This window comes from Seriola dumerili, unplaced genomic scaffold (genome assembly GCF_002260705.1).
Source record: "Seriola dumerili isolate Sdu_G_001 unplaced genomic scaffold, Sdu_1.0 BDQW01000468.1, whole genome shotgun sequence".
NCBI lineage: Eukaryota > Metazoa > Chordata > Actinopteri > Carangiformes > Carangidae > Seriola > Seriola dumerili.
In genome coordinates this window covers 3,725,657-3,748,135 of record NW_019174723.1, presented here as the reverse complement: position 1 = coordinate 3,748,135, position 22,479 = coordinate 3,725,657, and the positions used below count along the sequence as shown (strand labels likewise).

The 22,479-nt window shown below is 41.4% G+C and overlaps 2 protein-coding genes across 2 annotated transcripts; one reads left to right on the top strand and one right to left on the bottom strand.

The window, feature by feature from the left end:
* The first annotated feature begins 637 nt into the window (after positions 1-637).
* Positions 638-13,763, top strand: itih6 (inter-alpha-trypsin inhibitor heavy chain family member 6). Its single transcript, XM_022763190.1, has 17 exons — positions 638-751; positions 1,874-1,909; positions 4,085-4,239; positions 5,798-5,908; positions 6,025-6,272; positions 7,022-7,191; positions 7,318-7,434; positions 7,573-7,744; positions 7,869-9,485; positions 9,610-9,642; positions 10,790-10,807; positions 10,904-10,951; positions 11,065-11,094; positions 11,267-11,311; positions 11,411-11,524; positions 11,630-12,013; positions 13,002-13,763. The coding sequence occupies exons 1-17, from the start codon at positions 638-640 to the stop codon at positions 13,262-13,264; spliced, it is 3,675 nt and encodes a 1,224-aa protein (XP_022618911.1). The 3' UTR covers positions 13,265-13,763.
* A 177-nt stretch (positions 13,764-13,940) lies between these two features.
* Positions 13,941-21,600, bottom strand: LOC111234968 (rab GDP dissociation inhibitor alpha). Its single transcript, XM_022763225.1, has 11 exons — positions 21,312-21,600; positions 20,095-20,202; positions 19,797-19,896; positions 19,503-19,637; positions 19,199-19,397; positions 18,787-18,918; positions 18,592-18,691; positions 18,250-18,421; positions 17,348-17,492; positions 17,139-17,193; positions 13,941-16,836 (listed from the first exon to the last, which is right to left on the bottom strand). Exons 1-11 carry the CDS (start codon positions 21,354-21,356, stop codon positions 16,684-16,686), a joined length of 1,344 nt encoding a protein of 447 aa, XP_022618946.1. The 5' UTR covers positions 21,357-21,600; the 3' UTR covers positions 13,941-16,683.
* Positions 21,601-22,479: the final 879 nt, after the last annotated feature.

The window sequence follows — 22,479 nt, the reverse complement described above, 5'->3', positions numbered from 1 at the left end:
CTCAGTTGTTTCCTCACTCTCCCACAGTGAAGCTAAGATAAATTTAACAAATGATTCCGCAACAGACCAACGTACTGTTCCTCTCAGTCAATAATGGGCCTTTGTGAAGGAGTATACTCAATGGAGACTCGCACTTGGGAACAATTTGAGGAATATAACTCAGACTGGAGAATTTCTCAGAGCACTCCTACAGAGTTCAGAGAAGGAGGAGGTGTTTTGGTAGCGGGGGTACTTTTCCTCAAATAGTCGAGCAGGGGTTAATAATCCCTCATTTCTCGTGGACCTCGGTGGCAGCAGTCCGCGAAATTTCCAGTATGCATGAACACAAGCTGGGAGCTGCTTTCTTCCACTCAGCGGGACTGACGCAACTTTCTCACTGAACTTTTTTTTGTCATCTTTGGCGGCGGATGTTTACTTCTTATCACGACATATTTTTTGTTATTATTGCCGCAGTGGAGCAGTTTAAACTAACCCGAGGTGAGGGAGGGGAAAGACTGCCCCTTGGAAAAAACATAACGTGTAAAATGTGAGGTGTGTGCACAGCGTCCTGCTGTAAACGAGCTGCTACAGACCCGCTGATAAACCTGAGACCACTGGGCAATTCAACTTCATCTTGGAGCCTTATATCTGAATCACTATGGACATGATGAACTTAAGAATTCACTGCTTTCTAGTTTTCTTCACTTTCTATGTGCAAGAGGGATTGTCAGGGGATTATGAAGCTCGCCTTGGAGCAAATGTTCTTTTACAGGTGAGGATTTCTTCTTATTTTGTGAGTCAAAACTCAAACACACCCCTTTAGGTAAGAGAACAGAGTGGTGCTTAATGTTATTCTCGATTTAGTCTTAAGAAATAACCAGTGCATTTGCTCCTTTTTTATTGATAAAATCATTTACATGCTCAAGTTATTAATTCTCCAGTTTCAATTGTTTGTTTTCTACTTTTATTCAATTAATTTATCGCGTCCAGTAAACTCCTCTCCATCAAATATTTGTTTTATGTCTCCATGACCCCATCTAGATGTCATGTTCTTTAAATGCACATTTAAATGACCCCTAGATGATATGTGGGTCGGATGAATTATTATTATTTAAAAAGAAAAAAACTTTTAACATTTTTTTTTTTCAATAAACAGTGTCATTTAACAGAGAGGTTGTGTGAGGAAGTGAATTGATTCAAAGCTGTGTTTTCTCATGGGAGGGAGCCAGAGCCCCCCTCCAGCTCTGATACAGTTCTTGCCAATAGTATAGAGCTTTATTTTATATATAAATAATCAAAGAAGAATAGCTGTTCTTCAGCCATTTCTCAGTCACAAGTAGAGCTATTAGTCTGCAAAATGTTGTTAAAGAACATGACCAACAAGTTCCTGTTTCCTAAAGTGAGCTTCTGCAGCTCTAATACAAACCAGTGCAAATGGCTCACACAGGCAGAACTTTCCACATACTCCTGTTTTTAATGTAAATGATATGATTTGTATGTCCCATATAAAGGGTTTCCACTCTTAAAGTTATTTGTTTATGTTAAATTCCCAGCAATGACTAGGATATGTGGTAATGTATTGACACAGCAGTGACTTGTGTGCAAAATTAACATTTGAGACCAAACCGTGCACCTTCACTGGCCCTGTGTACAGTGAAAGCATTTATTTCCAGTTCCACTTCCCCTCCATTCATGAATGGCTTTGATTCAGACTACTTTGACACAAAATCTTGACCCAACCCTCACATAGTCAGATTGTGGGGATTACTTCAAAAAGGAGGCATTTTGACCAAATTGTGGTATTTTTAAGCACCTTATCATTACAGTGTGACATTGGCCTCTCTTATTAAACATTTTACATTTTGATTGACTTGTTTTCTTGTTTCTTTTCCAGAGAATAAAACGTCTAAGCAAACCAACGAAACCAGTGGTAAGTTTGTGCAGTTTGTATATTAGTGCTTTACATAAAATGCTAAATATTCATCAGATTGTGAGGGTAAGGCTTTAAATTACAGCCCCAAAATTACTGTTTATTTATTTGGTGTTTAAAGGATATCAGTAAAATAATTATATATATATATATACATGTATATACGCAACAATAAGATGAAAGGTTATAGGGAATAAGTGGGTAACAACTTAGTGTTCAAAATAGAAATAAATTACACCCTTAAAATTTTTTGAATCACTGAGTACCTATTTAATAATTACAGGGTACAGTAGTGTTATTACTAACAATACAAGAACAATGGGATAATAGTTTTGATATTGAAATGAAATGATTTACATCACATCGATTAAAAAATCTGTAAGATATTTACAGAAATTACTTTGGAAATTGCAATGTATTATTTTTTTTTTCTTGATTCTGTTTCTTACAATTATGAATATCATTTTAATGTTTTAAATTATTTTTTTATATTATTGTTGCTGTGGAACAAAACAGGCTTGGCCTGGGAAGAAGAATGTTCCTCTATGGCTATAATTATAAAATAAATTATATTTTTATAAGTTATGTTTATGATTTTAAAACGCTGATTAAATACTGGGCTCTAAAATAAAGTGTTCCATTGTTCACCCACTTTTCACTGTAATTATAGTGTAGTTTATTATAGGCATGAAGTAGCTATTTGTAAGTTTTGCCATAGCTACATAGCTAGCGTTAGCAATAACAGCTGTTTACTTACCAGTCTAGTTCCTTATCAAACTTCATTCCTTTACTCACTAAGAGCTGTGTCCAGAGGTGGAAAGCAACACCATGTTAACTCTTGTCTCCATCAGGTTTTCTTCTTCTGATGTTAGCTTGCTAACCAGCTAGCCCTGGCCTGTCTTGTCTCGTCACTTCCCAATAGCGACTCACTGTAACCTTCAATCTGCCCTGAAGACGTAGAGCTGCTCAGACGGCGTATTATACCCTCTCGTATTATAAAGACAATGATAGCCGAAGCTCTTCTCAGGTGACAATCACCACCACCGGCTCCCAGCAAGAAACCACATTCAGCAGCAGAGAAAACTTACATATAGTTCCTTTAAACTAAGATTAAATGCCACATGTAGTCTAACTCCTTCTCTTAAAGTAGCTGTAGTCAAAGGAAAGATAGGATGTGTGCTGGTCCCTCTTTTTACCTTAATAATTCAATAATTATGTGACATGTACAGCTAATTGAAAAATTAGGTAATTAGGTCCCCCTAATAGTACATTATTACCCCCTTGCCTCCTGTGCTTCTTCACTTCTACCTGTTGGTATCACTATTATTTCCTTGGTACTCCATATTTACACATTTTCTTGCCGGCTATAATCTAAAGCATTACTCTTCTTATCAAATCTGTGAATGGGTTAGTCATCATATAAATATGGAATGAGTATAGCTACACATACAAAAATAACACAACTAAAGCTGTGTACTTTGGTCCTGGTCTTGCCCTCCGTTATACACAGTGAACTACAAAACAAACTTCACAAACAGGGAAGGAGCCACCATCACCTCTCAGGGAATCATCAGTAGCTCCACTGTGGTTTCCCCTCGGTTTGCTTCTGTGTCAACTGTGAAGCGGCTCCTTTAGAACATACAGTAATTCAGTCTGTATAGCACAAACCACAGCTTTCCTAAATACCAGCATGCTGGAGGGCTGATGTGGCTCTCTTCCTCCTGCCTGTCGCCTCATCCCGCAGTCATGTGGCAAGCACTGACCAGATTGGTCTCAGCAGGCACCAGCAGTACCCGAGTAAACAAGAGGAGGGCGGAGACACCATGCAGGGAATTGTTGTGTGTTGTTTCACTGACTCATCAGAGCGACGCAGGACAGACTGAGATGGGGGGAAAAAGCAAAACAGTTACGTGTGAGGTTTATTTTTCCTATGTGGGTTTAAGTAAACATCCATGACTATCAGTTATAGTCAAACCTGTCCGGTGGTGTCACAGCAGAATATATATTTGGCATGACCCCACAATTGTAATCTGTGGAGATGACTCCACACTTTTCTGGATCCAAATAAGTTTAATTCAGATGCCTATGGGATGAAGAATCTCCCATGAATCCTCAACGTAACTGCTTTCTCCTCCAACCTAAAGTGATTTAATCATGTATTTGTTGTGTTACCAGCTGAAGGTGACAGACTACCATGTGAGGTGCTCAGTGGTGTCCCGCTATGCTGTTACAACAGTCCAGAGTTCAGTATGGAACCAGCTCCCCGTCATCAAGGAAGCTGCCTTTGAGGTGGACCTGCCCTCCTCTGCTTTCATCTCCAACTTCACCATGTAAGTCCGTCCTACATTGTCTTTCACCATTTCTGACTGTTACCTACAGTATTTACACATCACATACTTTCTCCATTTATTTATCAGTGTCTTTGTGTATATTCCTTGCATTTTCTGTACTTCCTATCTCTCCAACATCACTGTAAAAGTCAGGAAATGTAACCAATCATCTCTCTCACTTGTGTTTGGATGAAGTTGATGACTTTTGACAGCTCAAGTATCCACACCTACTGTGCACTGAAGTTGGCAGGGATGTATTATATCTCTCCTGCAGAAATAATATTTCCCTGCTATAAGCTGAGAAGCTGAAATAAGGAAAAGTAATATTCTTGTTGATGGTCAGAATCCAGAAATAAAACTTCAGAGGAATTATGTAAGGAACTAGAATTCCGGTCCAGAGTAAGATGCATAATTTGATTACTAAGAGGGTTGGAAACCTCTCTCCTTTAAAAATGCTAAATATAAACAAAACAAATAAGTCAACATTGCAGGCCAAACAGCGAGCCTGGAGCTGGATTTGGGAGCGGAAGCAGGTCAGGAGGAGGGGGAACCTGAGGGCAGATGAATGCCAGGCTTTGTAAATGCGAGTCAGAAATTTAATAGAGAAAATAACAGGAGTTTGCCCAGTCCCCCTTTTTCTCCCCCGCACAGTTTACTAAGGCACCGTGCCAGTTTAGATATGCTACATACACACACGCCTACATCTACTGTACGTGCAAGGATATGGATGCAGACTTAGATTTTTAAAGTATGTGTGAGCCTGAAGCTTTTTACAACCATAATCTGTCACATCTCACACACACACTCACACATACATATTTTCACCCATACGGCTGTCTGCACATCACCAAATACCCAGAGGGGAAAAAAGCTGTGGCAAGTTCTTTGGCATATCTGTGTTTGAAACTAAGAGCTCTGTGTTCTGTGTGTAGGTCACTGATGTACAGCCTTCCTTTACCCCCTCAGCCAGCCACACATATAAATACAAGCACCTCCATTTTCCACTCTGCTCTCTCATGCCATTCTGCTCTGTCTCAAACAAGAGCTGGCTTCAAGTCTGCGGGTTTATTTTAGTTAGCCCTTGATGTTTTTTCTCTTTGGATATATTTGTTCAAAGGACCTGACCTTAATTTAGCACCTTGTCAAATGACATCCGTGGTCACCAAAGCCTGGGACGTGCACTGTGTGAACTGGGTCCCATTTTGAGCATTGGTTTTGGTTGGGATTTTGGTGGGTGCAGCACGGAGCGGCACTCCCTCGGAGCATCGCTGGCATGCAAGATCTCACTTCATTAACGCTGTTTTTAGAGGGAAATTACTCTTTTCCACTCAACCTGTTTATGACCCCCTCGTCCCCCTTCACATGGTATGAACTCCGTCTGTAAACAAGCATGATGCATGTTTGTGAAGCAGCTTTGTGATAGCTGTGGAAATACAAGGAGCAAAAATAAAGTCATCATGCTTAACAACTCAATGCAGGCCAGGCGTGTTTCTGACTGAAATATAATCTGGCCACTGTGAGTCACACAGAGAGCTATTTCTTTCCTCTATCCCATCAGCACCTCTAATGGCAAGGTGTATGTGGCCCAGGTGAAGGAAAGAGCTGCTGCCAGGAAAATATACGACGCTGCTAAGAAGCAAGGAAAAACAGCTGGACTTGTCGCAACCAAGTCAGTCACATGCAAAACTTTTTTTTTTTTTCTAACCTTTAGTTTCATTTTAGTTATGTTTCATTTGAAACGTTATACTCTATGTTTGTCTTCCCTTTTACACACCAATGTTCCAGAGAGAGGGAGATTGAGAAGTTTCGTGTGGCAGTGAGCGTACCATCAGGAGCTCGGATGTCCTTCTCTCTGACCTATGAAGAGCTGTTACCACGGAGACTCGGCCGCTACGAGCTCAGTTTGGGTCTGAGGCCTGGCCAGGCCGTCCAGAACCTGACATTGGACGTAGGTATAACAGAGCGGACAGGCCTCAGTTTCATCAAAGTCCTTCCTCTCAAGACAACGCGACTGCTCTCTAACACTGCAAAAGGTAAAATCTAACAATACAAATCAAAATAAAGTGGAGATGGTTTATTAGAATAAAGAGCTTTCAAAATAGAAAATCAACCTTGAATTCTGTTACAATATTGTGAAGTGTAGCTGTACAACCAGGTACCCACCATTGGATGTTCAGAGCATTAAGAGTAGAAGCTCTCAGGAAGACTCAGGAATCACTTCTTGACTGATTAAATGGCAATGTGATGAGTTTTACATGAGATACAGCTGTCATGTCTATTGGGTAAATGCATAGCTACAGCCAGGGGTGAGTTAGCTTAACTGACAATAAAGACTGGAAATAGGCAGCCTGGGTCTATCCAAAGCTACAAAGTCTTGCAGTCACTTTGAGGATGCCAACAATCCATGAAGACTCCAATAAGTCAGTAGTCAGAAGTCAGTCCAAGAAATTGTCTGGCATGTAGCTGCCCTTGTTGTTTTTACACTTTGGATTTTGCCTGGGTAGCTAATTATTGAGCTTTAAGGTGCTGGAAGGCAGATTTAGTTACCAGGCTAGCTGTTTCCCACTGTTTCAGACTCAAAGCTAAGTTAAGCTAACTGGCTGCTGGCTATGACATACAGACACGAAAGAGGTATCAATCTCCTCATCTAACTCCTCTTGGCAATAAGGCAAATAAGCTTATTTCCCAAACTATTCCTTTAATGGAAATGTTTCAGAACCATTTGTTTAATTGCTACTACATTGATTGATTTGACTCATGTATTAACCATCTTGTACTGCAGGTGATGCAGACCCCCCTCCCTCCACTCATGTTGAGCAGAGTGCTGGCTGTGCTCGAGTTCGCTACAGTCCCACTGTGCAGCAGCAGAACAGTGTCTCCTCCAAGGGTCTTGATGCAGACTTCATCATTCAGTATGATGTGAACCTCAGAGACCTCATAGGTGATGTCCAGGTCAGCAGCGTTTTTCATTTCTGGCTTTTGAAATACATGAGTGTGCATGTTTTAAACAGATACAGAATTGTGCTTTTGGTTTGCCTTTTACCACCCTTTCTCGTCTCTACTCTTGCTCTCTCTCAGGTGTATGATGGCTACTTTGTGCATTACTTTGCACCTAGGGGGCTTCCTGTGGTTCCTAAGGATGTTATATTTGTCATTGATGTCAGCGGCTCAATGATAGGCACCAAGATAAAACAGGTAAAGTGGACAAACACCCTTTTACAAAACCTTGTGTACCCCCCCCCCCACCCCACCCCACCCCCCACCCCACCCCCCCCACCCCACCCCCCACCCCTAAAGACCTCTGTCATTAATTGTAATCATTTCTGTCAGTAGACCAAACAGGCCATGAGCACCATTCTCGGGGACCTTAGAGAAGGCGACCACTTCAACATCATCACCTTCTCAGACAAGGTTCACACTTGGAAGAAAGGCCGAACAGTGCGGGCGACTCGGCAGAATGTACGAGACGCCAAAGACTTTGTGAAGAGGATAATTGCAGAAGGATGTGAGTCAAAATGTGATACTGTCTGAGCTGTGGCACTGTAGTGAGCTGATCATTAACTTCCTTATTCTGCGGTTGTTCTCCACCTTCAACACTCATTGTCCCCATTGTTCCACTCTTGTCTTAGGGACCAATATCAATGCAGCTCTACTTTCAGCTGCCCAGCTCGTCAACCCTCCGTCCCCGGGTTCTTCCAAACACCTCTCATCTCGTCGTGTCCCCCTGGTAATTTTCCTCACTGATGGGGAAGCCACCATCGGGGTAACAGCTGGTGACACCATCCTCAGTAACGCCAAGAAGGCCTTAGGCTCAGCCTCTCTATTTGGTCTTGCCTTTGGCGATGATGCGGACTTCCTCCTCCTGAAACGCCTGGCTCTGGATAACCGAGGCGTAGCCAGGATGGTGTACGAGGATGCGGATGCGGCCTTGCAGCTGAAGGGCTTCTATGATGAAGTAGCCAGCCCTCTGCTATCAGACATCCAGCTGTCATACCTGGATGATCAGGCATTTGACATAACCCGCTCCCTGTTTCCGAACTACTTCCAAGGCTCGGAGTTGGTTGTGGCTGGGAGGATTAAAGCTGGGGTCAAAGATTTAAAGGTGTCAATGTCTGCCACTGATTCAAAGCAACGTGTCAAGATGGAGAATGATGTGATGCTTTCCCATGCAAAGGGGAATGATACTGCAGATTCATTAGACTGTTCAGGTGGTTTAGAAGGTATCTCCAGCTTTGTGCATCGTCTCTGGGCGTATTTCACCATCAAAGAGCTGCTACTGGCCAAACTGAACGCTACTGACCCCGCAACTCAGAGGTTACTGGCAGAAAAAGCCACAAATCTCTCCCTCAAATACAACTTTGTAACACCAGTGACTTCTTTAGTTGTAGTTAAGCCAGATACAGATGAAGCAGCTCAAACTCCAACCACTGCAAAACCCACCACAGCAGCCACTATAACCACAACAACAACAACTACTGCTACCACCAAAATACCAGCTGCTAGTGCTGCAAAGAAACCCAGCACACCTTCTAACCCTAGGCCTAACAAAACAAAACCAGACCCTCCTCAGCCACCTCCAAATACACTACAAACTAAAAAAGGCTCATCATCAACTTCCACAGGAAAAACAGTGGTTTCACCATCCAAGAAAACTACAACTACAACCACAAGTCCCAGCTCCATCAAAACTGCTCCAGCACCATTATCTGGTAAAAAGCCCACTCCTTCCCATAATGATTCCAAACCTGCCTCTCCTCCTCCTGCTGGAAAGATATCCACATCTGTGCTCAATGCTCTAAAAACAGCACCACCACCTGCACCTGGAAAAGTCTCCACACCCCAGGCCAATGCCATGAAAACAACCACTCCCTCGATGCTAACATTCACTACAACGCCTCCCCTCAGCTCAGTCAGAACTGACCCTGTGCCCCTGCCCGGCAGACACCTTACCCCACAGCCCAGCACAGTGAGGACAGCTCATCCTCCTGTCAAAGTGACAGAGGCAGACAACAGCAGCACATCTGCTCCAGATGTTCCTCAGTCTGGAATCACCACTGCTCTGCCTCAAGAGCTGTCGTCTCCACTCACTTCCCCTACCCCGGCACCAGCACCGGCTGCGGAAGTCAACAACACAAATGCAGGTGTTGACACAGACCTCAGCATTGCTACCCTGGTGTCAGCCACCTTCGCTCCCATGCCTGGTGTAACAGATGGGCCACGACTGTGGGAGGCAGCAGGGCTTCTGGGTACGTTCTGTTTCTAATTTGCAATCATAGCCTTTCTGTGCCCTGAGGAGTGACAAACTGAATATTATGCACGCAGACTTTGTTTATTTATCCCTAGCTGAATGTTTTTTTCTCTCTCCACTAGATGTCTCTACTTCCATTCAGATTCAGAGGAAAGGTAAAACTTGACTTCCTCCCTACATTAACAAATCAATTTTAAATTGCATTATATCTGGTAGAGATGCATTTAAATGCAGTGAAGGAAGAGGGACTCAGATCCTTTACTAGTAAAAGTAGGTAAAAAATACAATTACAATTAAAAGTCCTGTAATTTAAAATCCTGTGGAAGTGAAAATAAATAATTAATAACAGCAAAATCTGCTTAAAGAGGTCATGCTGAAGCATCAATGCATAACATTGTACTGTTGTAGCTGGTTGAGGTGTAGCTATGTTTCAGGTATTTTACTGTATACACAGTTAGCTTAGTCGTGCGGTTCCCAACCTAGGGTCAGCGCCCCTCAAAAGGGTTTCATGATAAATCTAAGGGCTCATGAGATGATTACTGCAGTATGACCGAAGAAACACCTGAATTCTGCCACACAAATTTGTATTCTTGTTTTTGATTACCTAAATAATGTTTACCTCTTTGTGCCTCAAATATTTATTTATAGTTCATCATTTATCTTATAAAATGTACAGTCTTAATCTGAACAGTAACTAATATCTATAGCTGTCAAATTAATGAAGCAAACTGAAATAATGGAATGGAAATACCAGTACCTCAGAACTGTACTTAAAAGAGCTATTTTTTAAGTTTTGCTATCGCTACATAGCTAACGTTAGCATTAACAGCTGTTTCCATACTAGTCTAAAAGAAACATTGTGAGTTCAGCATCAAACTTCATTCCTTTACTCACCAACAGCATTTCCAGAGGTGGAAATCAACTCCAATGTTAACTCGGCCCCGGCCGGTCTTGTCATCTTCCGATAGCGACTCACTGTAGCCTCCAATCTGCCCTGAAGACGTAGCGCTGCTCAGAGGGAGCATTATCACCTCTTATATTATGAGGACAATGATGGCTGAAGTTCTTGTCAAGTGACAATCACCACCAACTGCTTCCAGCAAGAAACCACGTTTGATAGCAGAGGAAACTTACAAATAGCCCCTTTGAGTACAGTATTGAGTTAATGTATTGTACGTCTGTTTAAATGTAATAAATACTCTGACAGCAATTTAGTTATGTCATAACGGATAATCAATTAAATTACAGCATTGGACCCAAATAGTCAGTAATATATTGTTTTATTTCTTTTCTGTTAAATAGATATTGACCTTGTGAAAGGTGAGTATAACCATTAACACTTCATATCCTGTTGTTGCCCCTAAAATTAAAATTCCTTGTTGAGAATCAAAATGTATCCTAAACTCCATTTCCCAGATTACGACGCTACTTATGACTACGACTACGATCTCAGCTATGATGCCTGTAAGTTTTAGATGTTTATCAGAAGCAGCTCTGTACTCTAGCTGTTTTTCAAGCCTGAAAATCGAAAAAAAAAAAAAAAAAAAAAACTCAACATATTTCTGATATATTTTCAGGGGATGATACTGCAGACACCGGATCATTTGGTAAGTATTTAGTGGCTGCTGATTAGAGTTGCCTTATGCCCTATGTCTTCAATAATATGTGATTTATTGTAGAAACCACGCAACACTTGCAATACATGAGTAGTCCTGTGATTGGTTTCAGTGCTTGGGAGTCAGGAGGACTGTCCTTTAGTTGAATGTCTTGTGCTTTTAGAGCCTCCATCTAGACTGAGCACCGTGAGGGTCTTCTCCTCTTCAGGTCAAGAGCTTACAATTTATCTGTTTTTAATTACACCCTAAAAGTCATTTCTTATTTTTTGGGCATTTACATATTAATGCTCAGTGTTGTCTGTTGTAGTTGATGGAGATCCACATTTTGTGGTCCAGCTGCCAAAGCTGCATCAGAACCTGTGTTTCACAGTAGACGGCAGGGCTAAAGATGTTCTCAGACTGTTAGAGGACCCAGACAGAGGTATGCATTGTAACAATATGTCGTAATAATATACATATTTTGGGTGCCCGCATTACTTTTTGGGTGCATTATCAATTGTATACATGGCTTTCCTTCCTCCTCAAGGGATCATTGTGGATGGCCAACTGATAGGAGCTCCCTCCAAGCATGGCGTTGAAGACCGCCCCCGAACCTACTTCAATCGCCTCACCATCTCCACAGCCACTGGTGGCTCTGGTGGCATCATGATCACAATCTCATTGGACACTGTAGTAGTGGAAGGGGAAGGGCGTGATACCCTTCCCATCAATCAGCAGGGATTGGTGATGAGGCAAGGTGTGACGGTTATTGTGGACAACCATCGGAGCTGCTGGATTGAACTGGCCAAGGATGTACGGTTCCTGGTCCTGTTCCACCACTATAAACAACCCAGTTACCTACAAATGGCTCACCTGGGTTTCTACATCACAGATGGACGGGGGCTGTCTGCCTCAACCCAAGGCCTGCTGGGTATGTACACCACTGAGGGAAGAAGTATTCAGATCCTTTACTTCAGTAAAAGTTCCAATACAACAATGTAAAAATACTCCATTACAAGTAAAAGCCCTGGATGCAAAATCCAGGGCCCAAGGTGATTGGGCCTATGAGTCACTGATTAAATTATATAGAAGTTCTTGCATTTTACAGTTTTATAAACTGAGTGTCTGGTATGAATCACCTACAAAATCACCCAGCAGTTCTGCCAGAACTGTGCCAGAAGGTGATGTTCTGGCTTGCAAACAAACCTGCAATTACCATATGTGGCCATAGGTGTCGCCAAAGTTAATGAAACACAGATCTTTGAGATTGCTACTTGTAAAGTATCAAAAGTAATTCTGTAAGAGCTAAATGATCATTTGTATCATAAAATATTAAAGCAGAAATTACAGATTAGTCCAAAACAAAAGAATATAAACTTGAGGCAAATTCTTTTCGTTTGCACCCCATAAATCAGCTCCACCTCAACCAACTACAACAGTAAAATCCTACTTACACACTGTTGCAGAAATGTCAAGAATCTAATATAATGATATACAGTATTAGAATCATTTAAGTAAAAAATACTTGTTATATACAAGTATTTTTACTTTTAATTCTTGAAACACATTTTGCTGATGTACTTTTACTTGTGTATGATTTTATATGCTGGACTCTTACTTGTAATTGAATATTTTCACATTTGTATTTTTAGCTTATCACTACAAGTCAAACAGGTTGGGGTACGCTGGACTTAATTTTTACCATTGCATTGTATTTTCTAAGTTTAGTATGTTTATTTTAAACAAAATCTAATAAAACAAAAGTAACTGTCAAATAAAAGTAGATGAGTAGAAAGTACAGCATTTCCCTAGAAATACTATAAAGTGCCATAAATTGAAACACAAGTAAAGTACAAGTACCTTAAATTTATACTTAAGTAAATATACTTAGTTATGTTCCACCATTTATCTGCTTACAGGCCAATTTCAACACACTGACATGAGTGTGACGGTGGTGAAGGATCATGTGGGTGGAGGCGCTCACCGAGCCAGCAAAGAGGGAGTTTTAGCCAGGGGGATCCTGAGGTGGGGATCAGAGCACATGCCAGTCACCCTGCAAGACAAGACGCTGAAAGACTCGGTGCGGAAACGCCACATGGGCAAGTGTTGGGTGGTGCCTAAGGCAGAGATACAGAGACTTCTGGGTCATCCCTATGAGAGCTACGTGGTGGATCGTGTGTAATTCTAGCTGAGTCAGCTCCACATTGGTGCCTCCCTGCAGGTCACAGCAGTTATGACGGTGTGGTTACTGGACAAAGGACGAAAAAGAACTGGGACTCCACAAGGCTAAAATGACATGTTGCCACAGTCTCTGAATGAGGCTGTCAGATATCCTGTAAGGCGCAGTGAAACACAGGTGTGGTTGCTGAAGAGGAAAAGAGGGGGTGACAGGTTAGACTACAGTGAAGAAAAAACAAGCTGCAAATGAAGGAATAATGAGGACGTATAGTTCAACAAGTATAATGAAGGACTGAATGATTCTTTTGTGCCTTCTCCTGAATTTGAATTGGAATCAAGCTCTGTGTTCTGACAGAGACACAATGTTCTGCTGGTCGCATGGCAACCACATCATGTCCATTTGTGCTGCAGCAGTTTTGTGCTTGCTCTGAAATGTCATGCACCACCAACTCAACTTCAAAGATATCTATACAGATTATTCTTATATCTCATCATTGGATGATTATTAGGCAAAGCCAGAATCTTCTACTTCAGAATAATGTGTAATTATTAAAATTCTATCATTCTGTAAGTTGTATTTTTAGCACAAGTGTATATAAAATACTATTGTATGTATGTATAGACAATCTTCCCACTGAAGGTCCCTCACTCACGCAAAAGAACCACAGAACAAAATCAGGGTCTTTTCCAGGTTTGCCATGTGCTTTTTATTTTTCTATCATTTCATTCATAGTTTAATTCGTTTTATTTGTTACACAAGACATTAGGCATTGTTCACATACTAGTGATCAAACAAGGACAGTAAGTTTTCTACTACTCAGCCTGAACTATTTCTTTTGTCAATTTCAAGGGATGTTGTCAATAGTGGTTTTTCAAAGGCCAAACTGGATGGAAAGTAAAACAGTACGACCACACATTAGGCTTTTGTTTTCAATAAATTAAAAAAAAGAGAGAGGACAGTATTTGATGCTGAGGAAAGGTCAGGGGAAGGGAGGGCTTCAAATATATCTATGTTCGAAGAGTAAACAGTGTTCCAGTTTTAATCCAATAACATGTTTCCAGGATGAAGACCACACACAATTCTGAACGACGCACGGTTGTGAAACTGTTGTGAGTACACAGCTGTTTAGATTTTGATTTCAGCTCCATGTCAGACTGTTATCTTTCCATCAAAACCTGTTTCTTAGGAATGCTCAATAATCATATTAAATCATGAAACCACACTGGAATGATTAAGGTAATTAAGGTAAACATAACACATGAACACAGCAAATAACAAACGAAAAACAGGTAATTTTCGGTGTGCATCACTTTTAAAATCCATTTCGTCGTCGGATCATAAACTAACAGCGTAGCATATGCGTCTGACATAAAAACCTTTTTCAATACATCAGTGAAATTCAAATAAATAGAGCATAACAATAAGACACATCAACATCCCAAACGAGTTGTTAAGGGACTGGTCCTGGTGGGTAAAGTGAAATGCTTTTTTAAAGGAAATGATCAGAGCGTCTCATCTATTTGTTTATTGATGTGTAACAAGCTGAGCCACAGATCAGTGCGTGCACTGTGTAGAGATATATGAGGAGCTGCCTCCACTCAGGTGTAGAAAACAATATCCCCCTCCATAGTATTCAGACAGATCTGCACAGCAACAAGCGCGACCAAACTGAACTTTTAACATTGCCAGCAAGTTTTGCCAATAACAGCGACACCATTTTTGGCACAAGACTGACCTGCCACTAACTGTTAGTTAAAACAAAGCAGTCAAATTTTTTTGAAAGGGCCCAAACATTTGAATCAGACCCCAAAATTAAGGCTGCAACCAAATAAAAGCATCTTGGTTCATTCTCGTGGGGCGGCACTTGTAACTGTGGCTTCATACTTTTGCTACAAAGTCTTTTAAAAGGATGGGAGATTCCAGCTTTTCCCTCTATTTTAACAACTACAGTTCTTCATAAGATTGAGTTTCTAGGGGAATTACTTATCTCAATGACACACACACACACAAGGGTTGAAACAACCAAGACACAATCCGGTGCTTTCACTATGAGCCGAAATTTCAGTCTTCGCCTTCTTTTCACTCAAAGGTGAAACTCCGCAAACGTCAAATCAACAACATTCTCCGCATACATTCTTTTTCCCCCAACCATGGCGCACTTCCTCGCAATCTCAGCCGTGTATCATTTACCACAATCAGCTTTGTTTTCATCACTCGTTTCAAATCAGAATACTTTACCCAGAACCAGACAAATCCCCTCCATTCCTCTATAGCTCCCGACATTCCCTTTTTTTATGTTCAGCTTGAAGACCACAGTTTCAACCTCAGCTCTGTAAACTTCATAACTTCAGCCAGTGAAATGTGCACCAAATATATAGAAATAAAACTCTTCAATAATTTAAAATGTTAGAAACTATTGAAATTCAAAATTGACATCACAAAACAGAGAAAAACAAAGCAACAATTGTTTTTTTTTTGAGGGGGTGACAATTAATAGCCACTGGTTAGCTTGCCTGCTAGCACAGGGAAACACAACAGCATTGCAAAGTGAGCACTATCAGTTGACAGAACAGCCCATTTATAAGTAACTTTTCATCACATTTTTTTTTCTTTGCCCGATCAACAGATTTTGCCAAAAGGAGCGGCGTCTATTGAATTAACACAGGTAAAAGACCAAGTAAGAGAAAAGTGAAAGCAGGGTTGACAGGAGCGATGCGTGGAATGGTCCAGCCTTCATACCGCAGTGTCATTTGAGTCTATGTACAATACTACTGTGTGTAAAAGATGCATGCATGTCAACTGGAGGTGACCCTCCCAGAGGATTCTACACTAAGCCGTTACAGGGTCTCTCATGTCAGAGCTCGCGGTCTGCACCTCTCAATGCCATCAAAACTTCCCATCCACGCCAACCTCTGATATGAGGAGAGAGACATTACAGAAAGAATGAAATGCTTTGAAAATCGCCAACAACAAGTAATAAATTCACCTCTAAAGATAATAGTTAAGACATGATTATACTGTAAAGTCTACAATGGAATGAAAGACCATATCAACCCTGCTTTTCAGTGACAGAGATAGGGAGTGTGAGTATTGGAACAGCGTGTATGTGTGTGTGTGTGTGTTTGTGAGCATTTATGTGTTTGAACGCGTGTCAAAGAGAGAGAGGGAGTAAGGAAAAGGAGGCAAACGGCTCAGGGCGGGCAGAGCCCAGAAACAATACCCCCCTTCTTCTTCTTCTACGCCACGCTCTTGCTTCTTTTAATTTGACCCCCAACCCCATTTGTTTTATTTTTTAAAGCACTGCTCAGGCAGCCCCCCCCCCGGCCCCTCTGCCGCAGGCTCTGCCGCCTGTTTTGCCCCGTTTTCGCCCCGTCTCCTTTCCCAGCCCCGCCCTCTCTCTCGGGAAACCCCACACTACCCGCTCACTGCTCATCCTCCCCAAACACATCGTTCTGTTTGCGTTTCATGTTCTCAAAGTCAAAGTCGCTCCCGGTCATACGTTTGTAGATGTCCTTGATGTCGTTGCAAGTGGTCTCAAAGTGAGTGGTGGCATCATAGGACCTTGAGGCGAAGACCTGGGGAGGATAAAGTAATAAGACTGAGAATCTACAGCTCAGCTAGTGGCTCTGTGTGGCTGTATTTAGTAACAGCGAGGCTTTAAGCTAACTGTTAACATCAGCAAGCTAACATGCCCACAGTGGCAATGCAAACATGCTGATGTTTAGCAGGTTTAGATGGCAATCCACCTAATAGCTGTTGAGACATTTCAGATATTTCATAGAACGACACCACTAAAATATTGGCCATGAGAATCATTTCGTTTTTTCTCAGGAAATAGGTTTTTATCTTGCAATTTTGTTGGCGAAAACAGTCTTACCTGACTCTCAGTACCATCGTCTGTGGGCTCATAAAGGTCACTAATAGCCACAAACCTGGAAAAAAAAGAACTCCCTTAAATATATACAGTTATGAATCACAAGAATTCTTAAATATTTTTATATCATGTCAACATCTGCTTGTTTGTTAAAAACGAGTTGCATGACATTTTGAATGAAAGAAATCAGTAGAAGTAATAGTGCGACTGACTTTTGGTCAATGGGCTCCAGCAGCTCCAGGGCCGGTTCGATCTCAGCCTCGGGCTCGCTGGTTTCCACTGTGGTGCTGACTATGGCAATGTACTTCCCCTGGGCCGCCACATTGTGAGCATAGGAGATCATGCACACGTAGATGTCTGGAGAATTGAGAAAAGGGTTAAAAGGAGGAGAAGTTTTTTGGCCATTTGGGGGCAGCAGAAATAAACTCTAAACACACCAGTGACATATTATGTAGCTGTTATGGTGAACTTATTCGCAAACACCTGCCTAGATACAGTACATATCCAGGATATATCATTAATTTGGAGTCATTTTATATTAAGACACTGTAGGTTTTTAGAGTTTATTCACTGGAAAGAGCTGCAAGCTGCATCTGGAAATGCTAAGCCATGAGAATGAACCAAAACAGTGAAGTTACAGATCAGAAAATCAACTCAATGAGCTAAAAGACACTAAATTTTTTGGCAAGCTGAGGAGTAATGCAGAGTTGGAGGATAATTCTCTGTGTGTTTGTTATTTAGAGCGACCCGTTTCACATACAAGTAGTCATATGATGTTGTTATTAATATAAGATAACTGATAACAGCAGTTTTAAGAGTTAAAAATAATGCTTGTATGTAACCATTCGACATGGAATCAAATTTTTTAGTGCTTAAGGATAATCAGCTCATTTGGACATGGACACTAAAACTGACTTGTTTCTCTGAAAGGATGAAAGTTCGAAATATGCATAATGTCATGTGTCTCCATAAGTGAGCTCCATAGCTCCAGGGCTTAAAATCAAATCAATTACATTTGTAAATGGTGTCATTGCTCCAATTTCTAAGAACTTCACTCTGTGACACTACGTCTAACCATTTAGAGTATTCGCTGAAAAGTGACAATGACCCTCACCTGAGTTGCGGTTAACCTGATTCTGAGGAATGATGATCTGGCAGGAGTTGGCGTCATTAGTGTTTTTGATGGGGTGGCTGAGGATGCAGATAACGCGGATCACCTGACCTGCCTTACGGACACGGTCCGGGATGTAGCTGGGGTCACAGATGAGCTGCTTACAACGAGCCACCTGCAGCATGAAGGAGACAGCGACATGCATGCAACATCTTACAGGGCTCATGTTCTTATCTCCTCTGAGTGAATATATCAGGGTGAATAAACTCACTGTGCATCCACTCTAGTGCTTGTTATTATTAAATTGTTAAATTTGCATAATAATTAAGAACAACTCTGCTGTACCTCGCCCTCAGACTTCACTCCGATCACATGTCCACCCTCCATCACTATCTCATCCACTGGTTTGTTCAGCATGTAGGTTCCTCCATAGATTGCACTCAACCTATAGTGAATAAAAGTGAATAAGACTGATATTGTACTTCTGTATTTAATATTAAAGACAAATCTATACATAATGATCAATAACTATTAAAATACCTGGCAAATCCCTGCGGCAGCTCTCCCAGTCCATACAGGGGGTAGAGGTAGGGGCTCTTCCCGTACCGTGCCAGTGATTCACTGTACAGTTTGATACGATTGATTGTGTCCAAACAGGGAACATCAAGGTAGCTGACAGAGAAGAAAAACAAGAGGAAGTTGATCCTGACCTACATAAATGTTTGTTTAAAAAAATCCTACTCATTGTGTGTGTGTGTGTGTGTGAGTGGTTTATTTAAAAAATGAAGTGTATCAGAAATTAGGTGGTCAGTTACTAATTCAAGCTTTGTAACATCTTCATTAGAGCATCTATTGCTCAATAAAGATGTGTTAAAATTATAAAGGCACCTGTTAAGAAAAATTAAGGTATTAAAGATTGTTAACAGGTTGTGAATAGGTTTGTTGTTCTTACTCATCTGTCCTGTAGAGGGCCAGGGCGTGGCCGGTGAAGTCAATGACATCCTGGCCGAGGTCAAACTTCTTGTAAACATCCCTCATCGTTGTGGTTTTGGGGTCCACGCCCTCGAAGGTCTTGGGGTCATTCTCATCGAAATTGGCCACAAAGACTAAGAACTTGCGAAACCTTCGCTTCTCGAACATGCCCATCAGATCTGGAATTACCAAAAAAGGCCTTAATGTTGATTATTTAATTGTGATTTAAATACTCTTCTCTTTGTATCATACAAATTGTGACGATACATATTCAAGCGACTTACTTGAAGCTAGCGCCTCAGTCTCGGTTGACGGCACCTTGTAAATCTTTCCTCCTTTGTAGACAAAGCTTCCCTCCACCACTTTAAAGTCAAGGTACCGTGTCACTTCTGTGTATAGCAGCATCTTCACAAGCTGACCTGCAACCACACACAGACATATGTTACATTTTAACATCTATGTGTAGTCTGATTAGTTAATTCCTTATTTCTGTATTAAATTTCTTATTTCAGTAATAAATGATGAGAGCTTGAAGGTTATATATTCCCTCTATACAGACTCAGTGATGGGGGACTGACCATTGGCCATGAGAAACTTGGGGATGAGGTCAACGTTCCAGTCTCTTCCTCTACCCATTGACTCAGGCGGGCTATCTGGGAGACTGAAGCGCTTGTACAGCTGTGGAAGATGACAAGAAAGAGAGACATCAGCAACATCCTGTGCAGCAGAAATCTATGAAGCTCACAGAATCTGAGACATTACGGAGGATAAATGGAGACAGTAAAACAGCAGCTGATGACACTGGAAGCAAAATGAGATGTACTGAGGGACGTAAAAATATATTGATTGGTTTTATAGATCCCAGGAGCCCTTTACCTCCTCCAGGGGGGTGATGGAAGAGCTCTCGCCACCATAGTAGGGGTTCCTGTCCATGTGCAGAACCTTTTTCCCATTCACAGACATGATCCCAGACAGAATGCATTCCTGCATAAAACAAGATTTAATACCCAGCATTATCTTCTGTAAAGTAGCATCAATTTGAAAATGAAAAGACACCAAATAAAAACGACTTGAGAAGGAGGTCCCTCGGGACTCAGTCAATACAATGCAATACAATCCAAGATCACAACGAACTGCATCCTCCAAAATGATCATAAAGTTGAATCAACACCTCTCTAAAACAGGTGCAACAAAATTGAACATTATAACCTTCATGAAGAGAGGATTTGTTGCAGGACTGTGGTGTTAGACTGCATTAGTTTTATCTAGGTGTTCCTAACAAACTGGTAAATGAGTGTAAATGCAAGTTGAGAGGGTTTGACAGACGGCTGCAGGGGAGGACAGGAGGCACGCTGTGCGCATGCGCGACTGGATTGTTTCACCCATGTATCCACTGAACTAATAATAAAAAGAAGAATGATAAAAAAAATTAATAATAATTGCTAGTATTCTTAATAATGATGTCCGAATGACATAATTACATCATAAATAAGTTATTGTGACTACGAGTTGACAAAAGGATATTTGATACCTTTAAAAAAACTACCAAAATGTCGACTTTTACGCACGTGAAACCCTCGATTATTATCGCACAAAATGTGTCAGACATGTTTGTGATAGGTGGGTGTGATAAGTGAAGGGAACTGCGGCGAGAGTGGCAGCAGTGAAAGGCTCAGTCATTAAATAAACCCGTGCTTAGGCCTGCGCCAACCTCAGGATGGAGGCCTGTCTATGCAACGGGGACCATGACACACTGTGGGGTTACGCCTAAGAGATGCTACAGGGTGTAACACAACACTGAAGCCGGCCGGGAGAATGAAAAAAATATATAACTCCCGGAGCTTTGTTTCCTCCCTGTGATGCACAAGCAGGTCGAGTGCTTCATTTAAAGATTTTTTTTTTTTTTTCTGAAGCGCATCTCTTATCAGGATTTTCTAATGTCACAAGCACACAGGGATGCGGGAGGCTTTCACTTCTGGGCTACGGAAGAGAGGATAGCGGGCCCGTAGTCTGGATAAAGTCATCTTTTGGAAAGCTCCCACAATCAATCTGCTCTGTTTTCTGTGCGGAACAAATTAAGCTTTACCACTTACTGTGAGTCCGGTGCCCAGAACGATCACATCATATTCCTCATCCATGTTGTATCACCGCCTCTCCCGTCTCGCCCTCTTTTTGCCTTGAGAAATGAAGGGTATTGAAGGAAAGAATGCCAGTGAGTCCACCAACCGGGAAACTGGCTCTCTGTCTCTGCCCGATTGCTTTCAAACGGCTCGTTCAAAGTTAAATATTATTTATTAATCATTAGGCATTAATGACCAATGCAATATACTGTCCACACTGTCACCGGCGAGGACGACCAAAGATGGCCCTGATCGTGGAGCACTCTAGAACAATGTCACTGCGCGTCGGGAAATAGTGCGCATCCTCCTTCTCTTTTCCCATGTTGCCACACAATGGGCTCAAACCGAAAAGCTGTCTGTAATAGGAACCCCGGCTCTGAGCTGGCTTTATCGAGCGATTGTGCACATGTTCAGTTTCGGTTTAGAGTTTGACTTGGTGTTTTACAATTTTTTTTACATTTTTAATACATTTTGTATAAGTCTGTATGTTCTCTATTTTCTTTTCTGTCCTTCCTTTCCAGTTGTAGGCGCAGCGTTGCGTGGATGATGCAGGCAGCTGTATCCCTCCGCCACCACAGCTGTGTGGATGGGAGTTGCTTTCACTGACTGAACGCACGCAGACCTTTTCAATACAAAAAATGTTAAAAGTTTACTTGTACTTTTTTTGCGTCTTTGTTTCCATTTCACTGTATTTATTAATGTCATACATGGGTGGTGGGTTATAATGGTGCAAATAGTGAAATTAGTCAAATTTTAAATGTGTCAGCACCATGGACAGTTGCCAGGTGTACCTGTCATTGATTCACATTCACAAGAGCAGAGTTCAGCTGCATTATACACACTACATGTCTGTTAACGGCACAGTCAGTATTATGAAAGCCACTGTTATTAGTATGACTGTCTGAAAAGCATCATTGATAAAGGGGTTTATAAGATGTAATTCATGGATTTATTAATGGTAATGATACATCATTTACTAATGCCTTATAGATATCTTATAATCCAGCAATAAGAACAACTTTTGGGTTGTCAGACTGTGGAAAGTCCTCCTCCAGTATGACACTTTGTCTGTATTTTTAGCTCTTTTATTCATTAGGGAGACCTCACCAATGGGCTGTTTGACTACTTCTGGAAAGGTGCT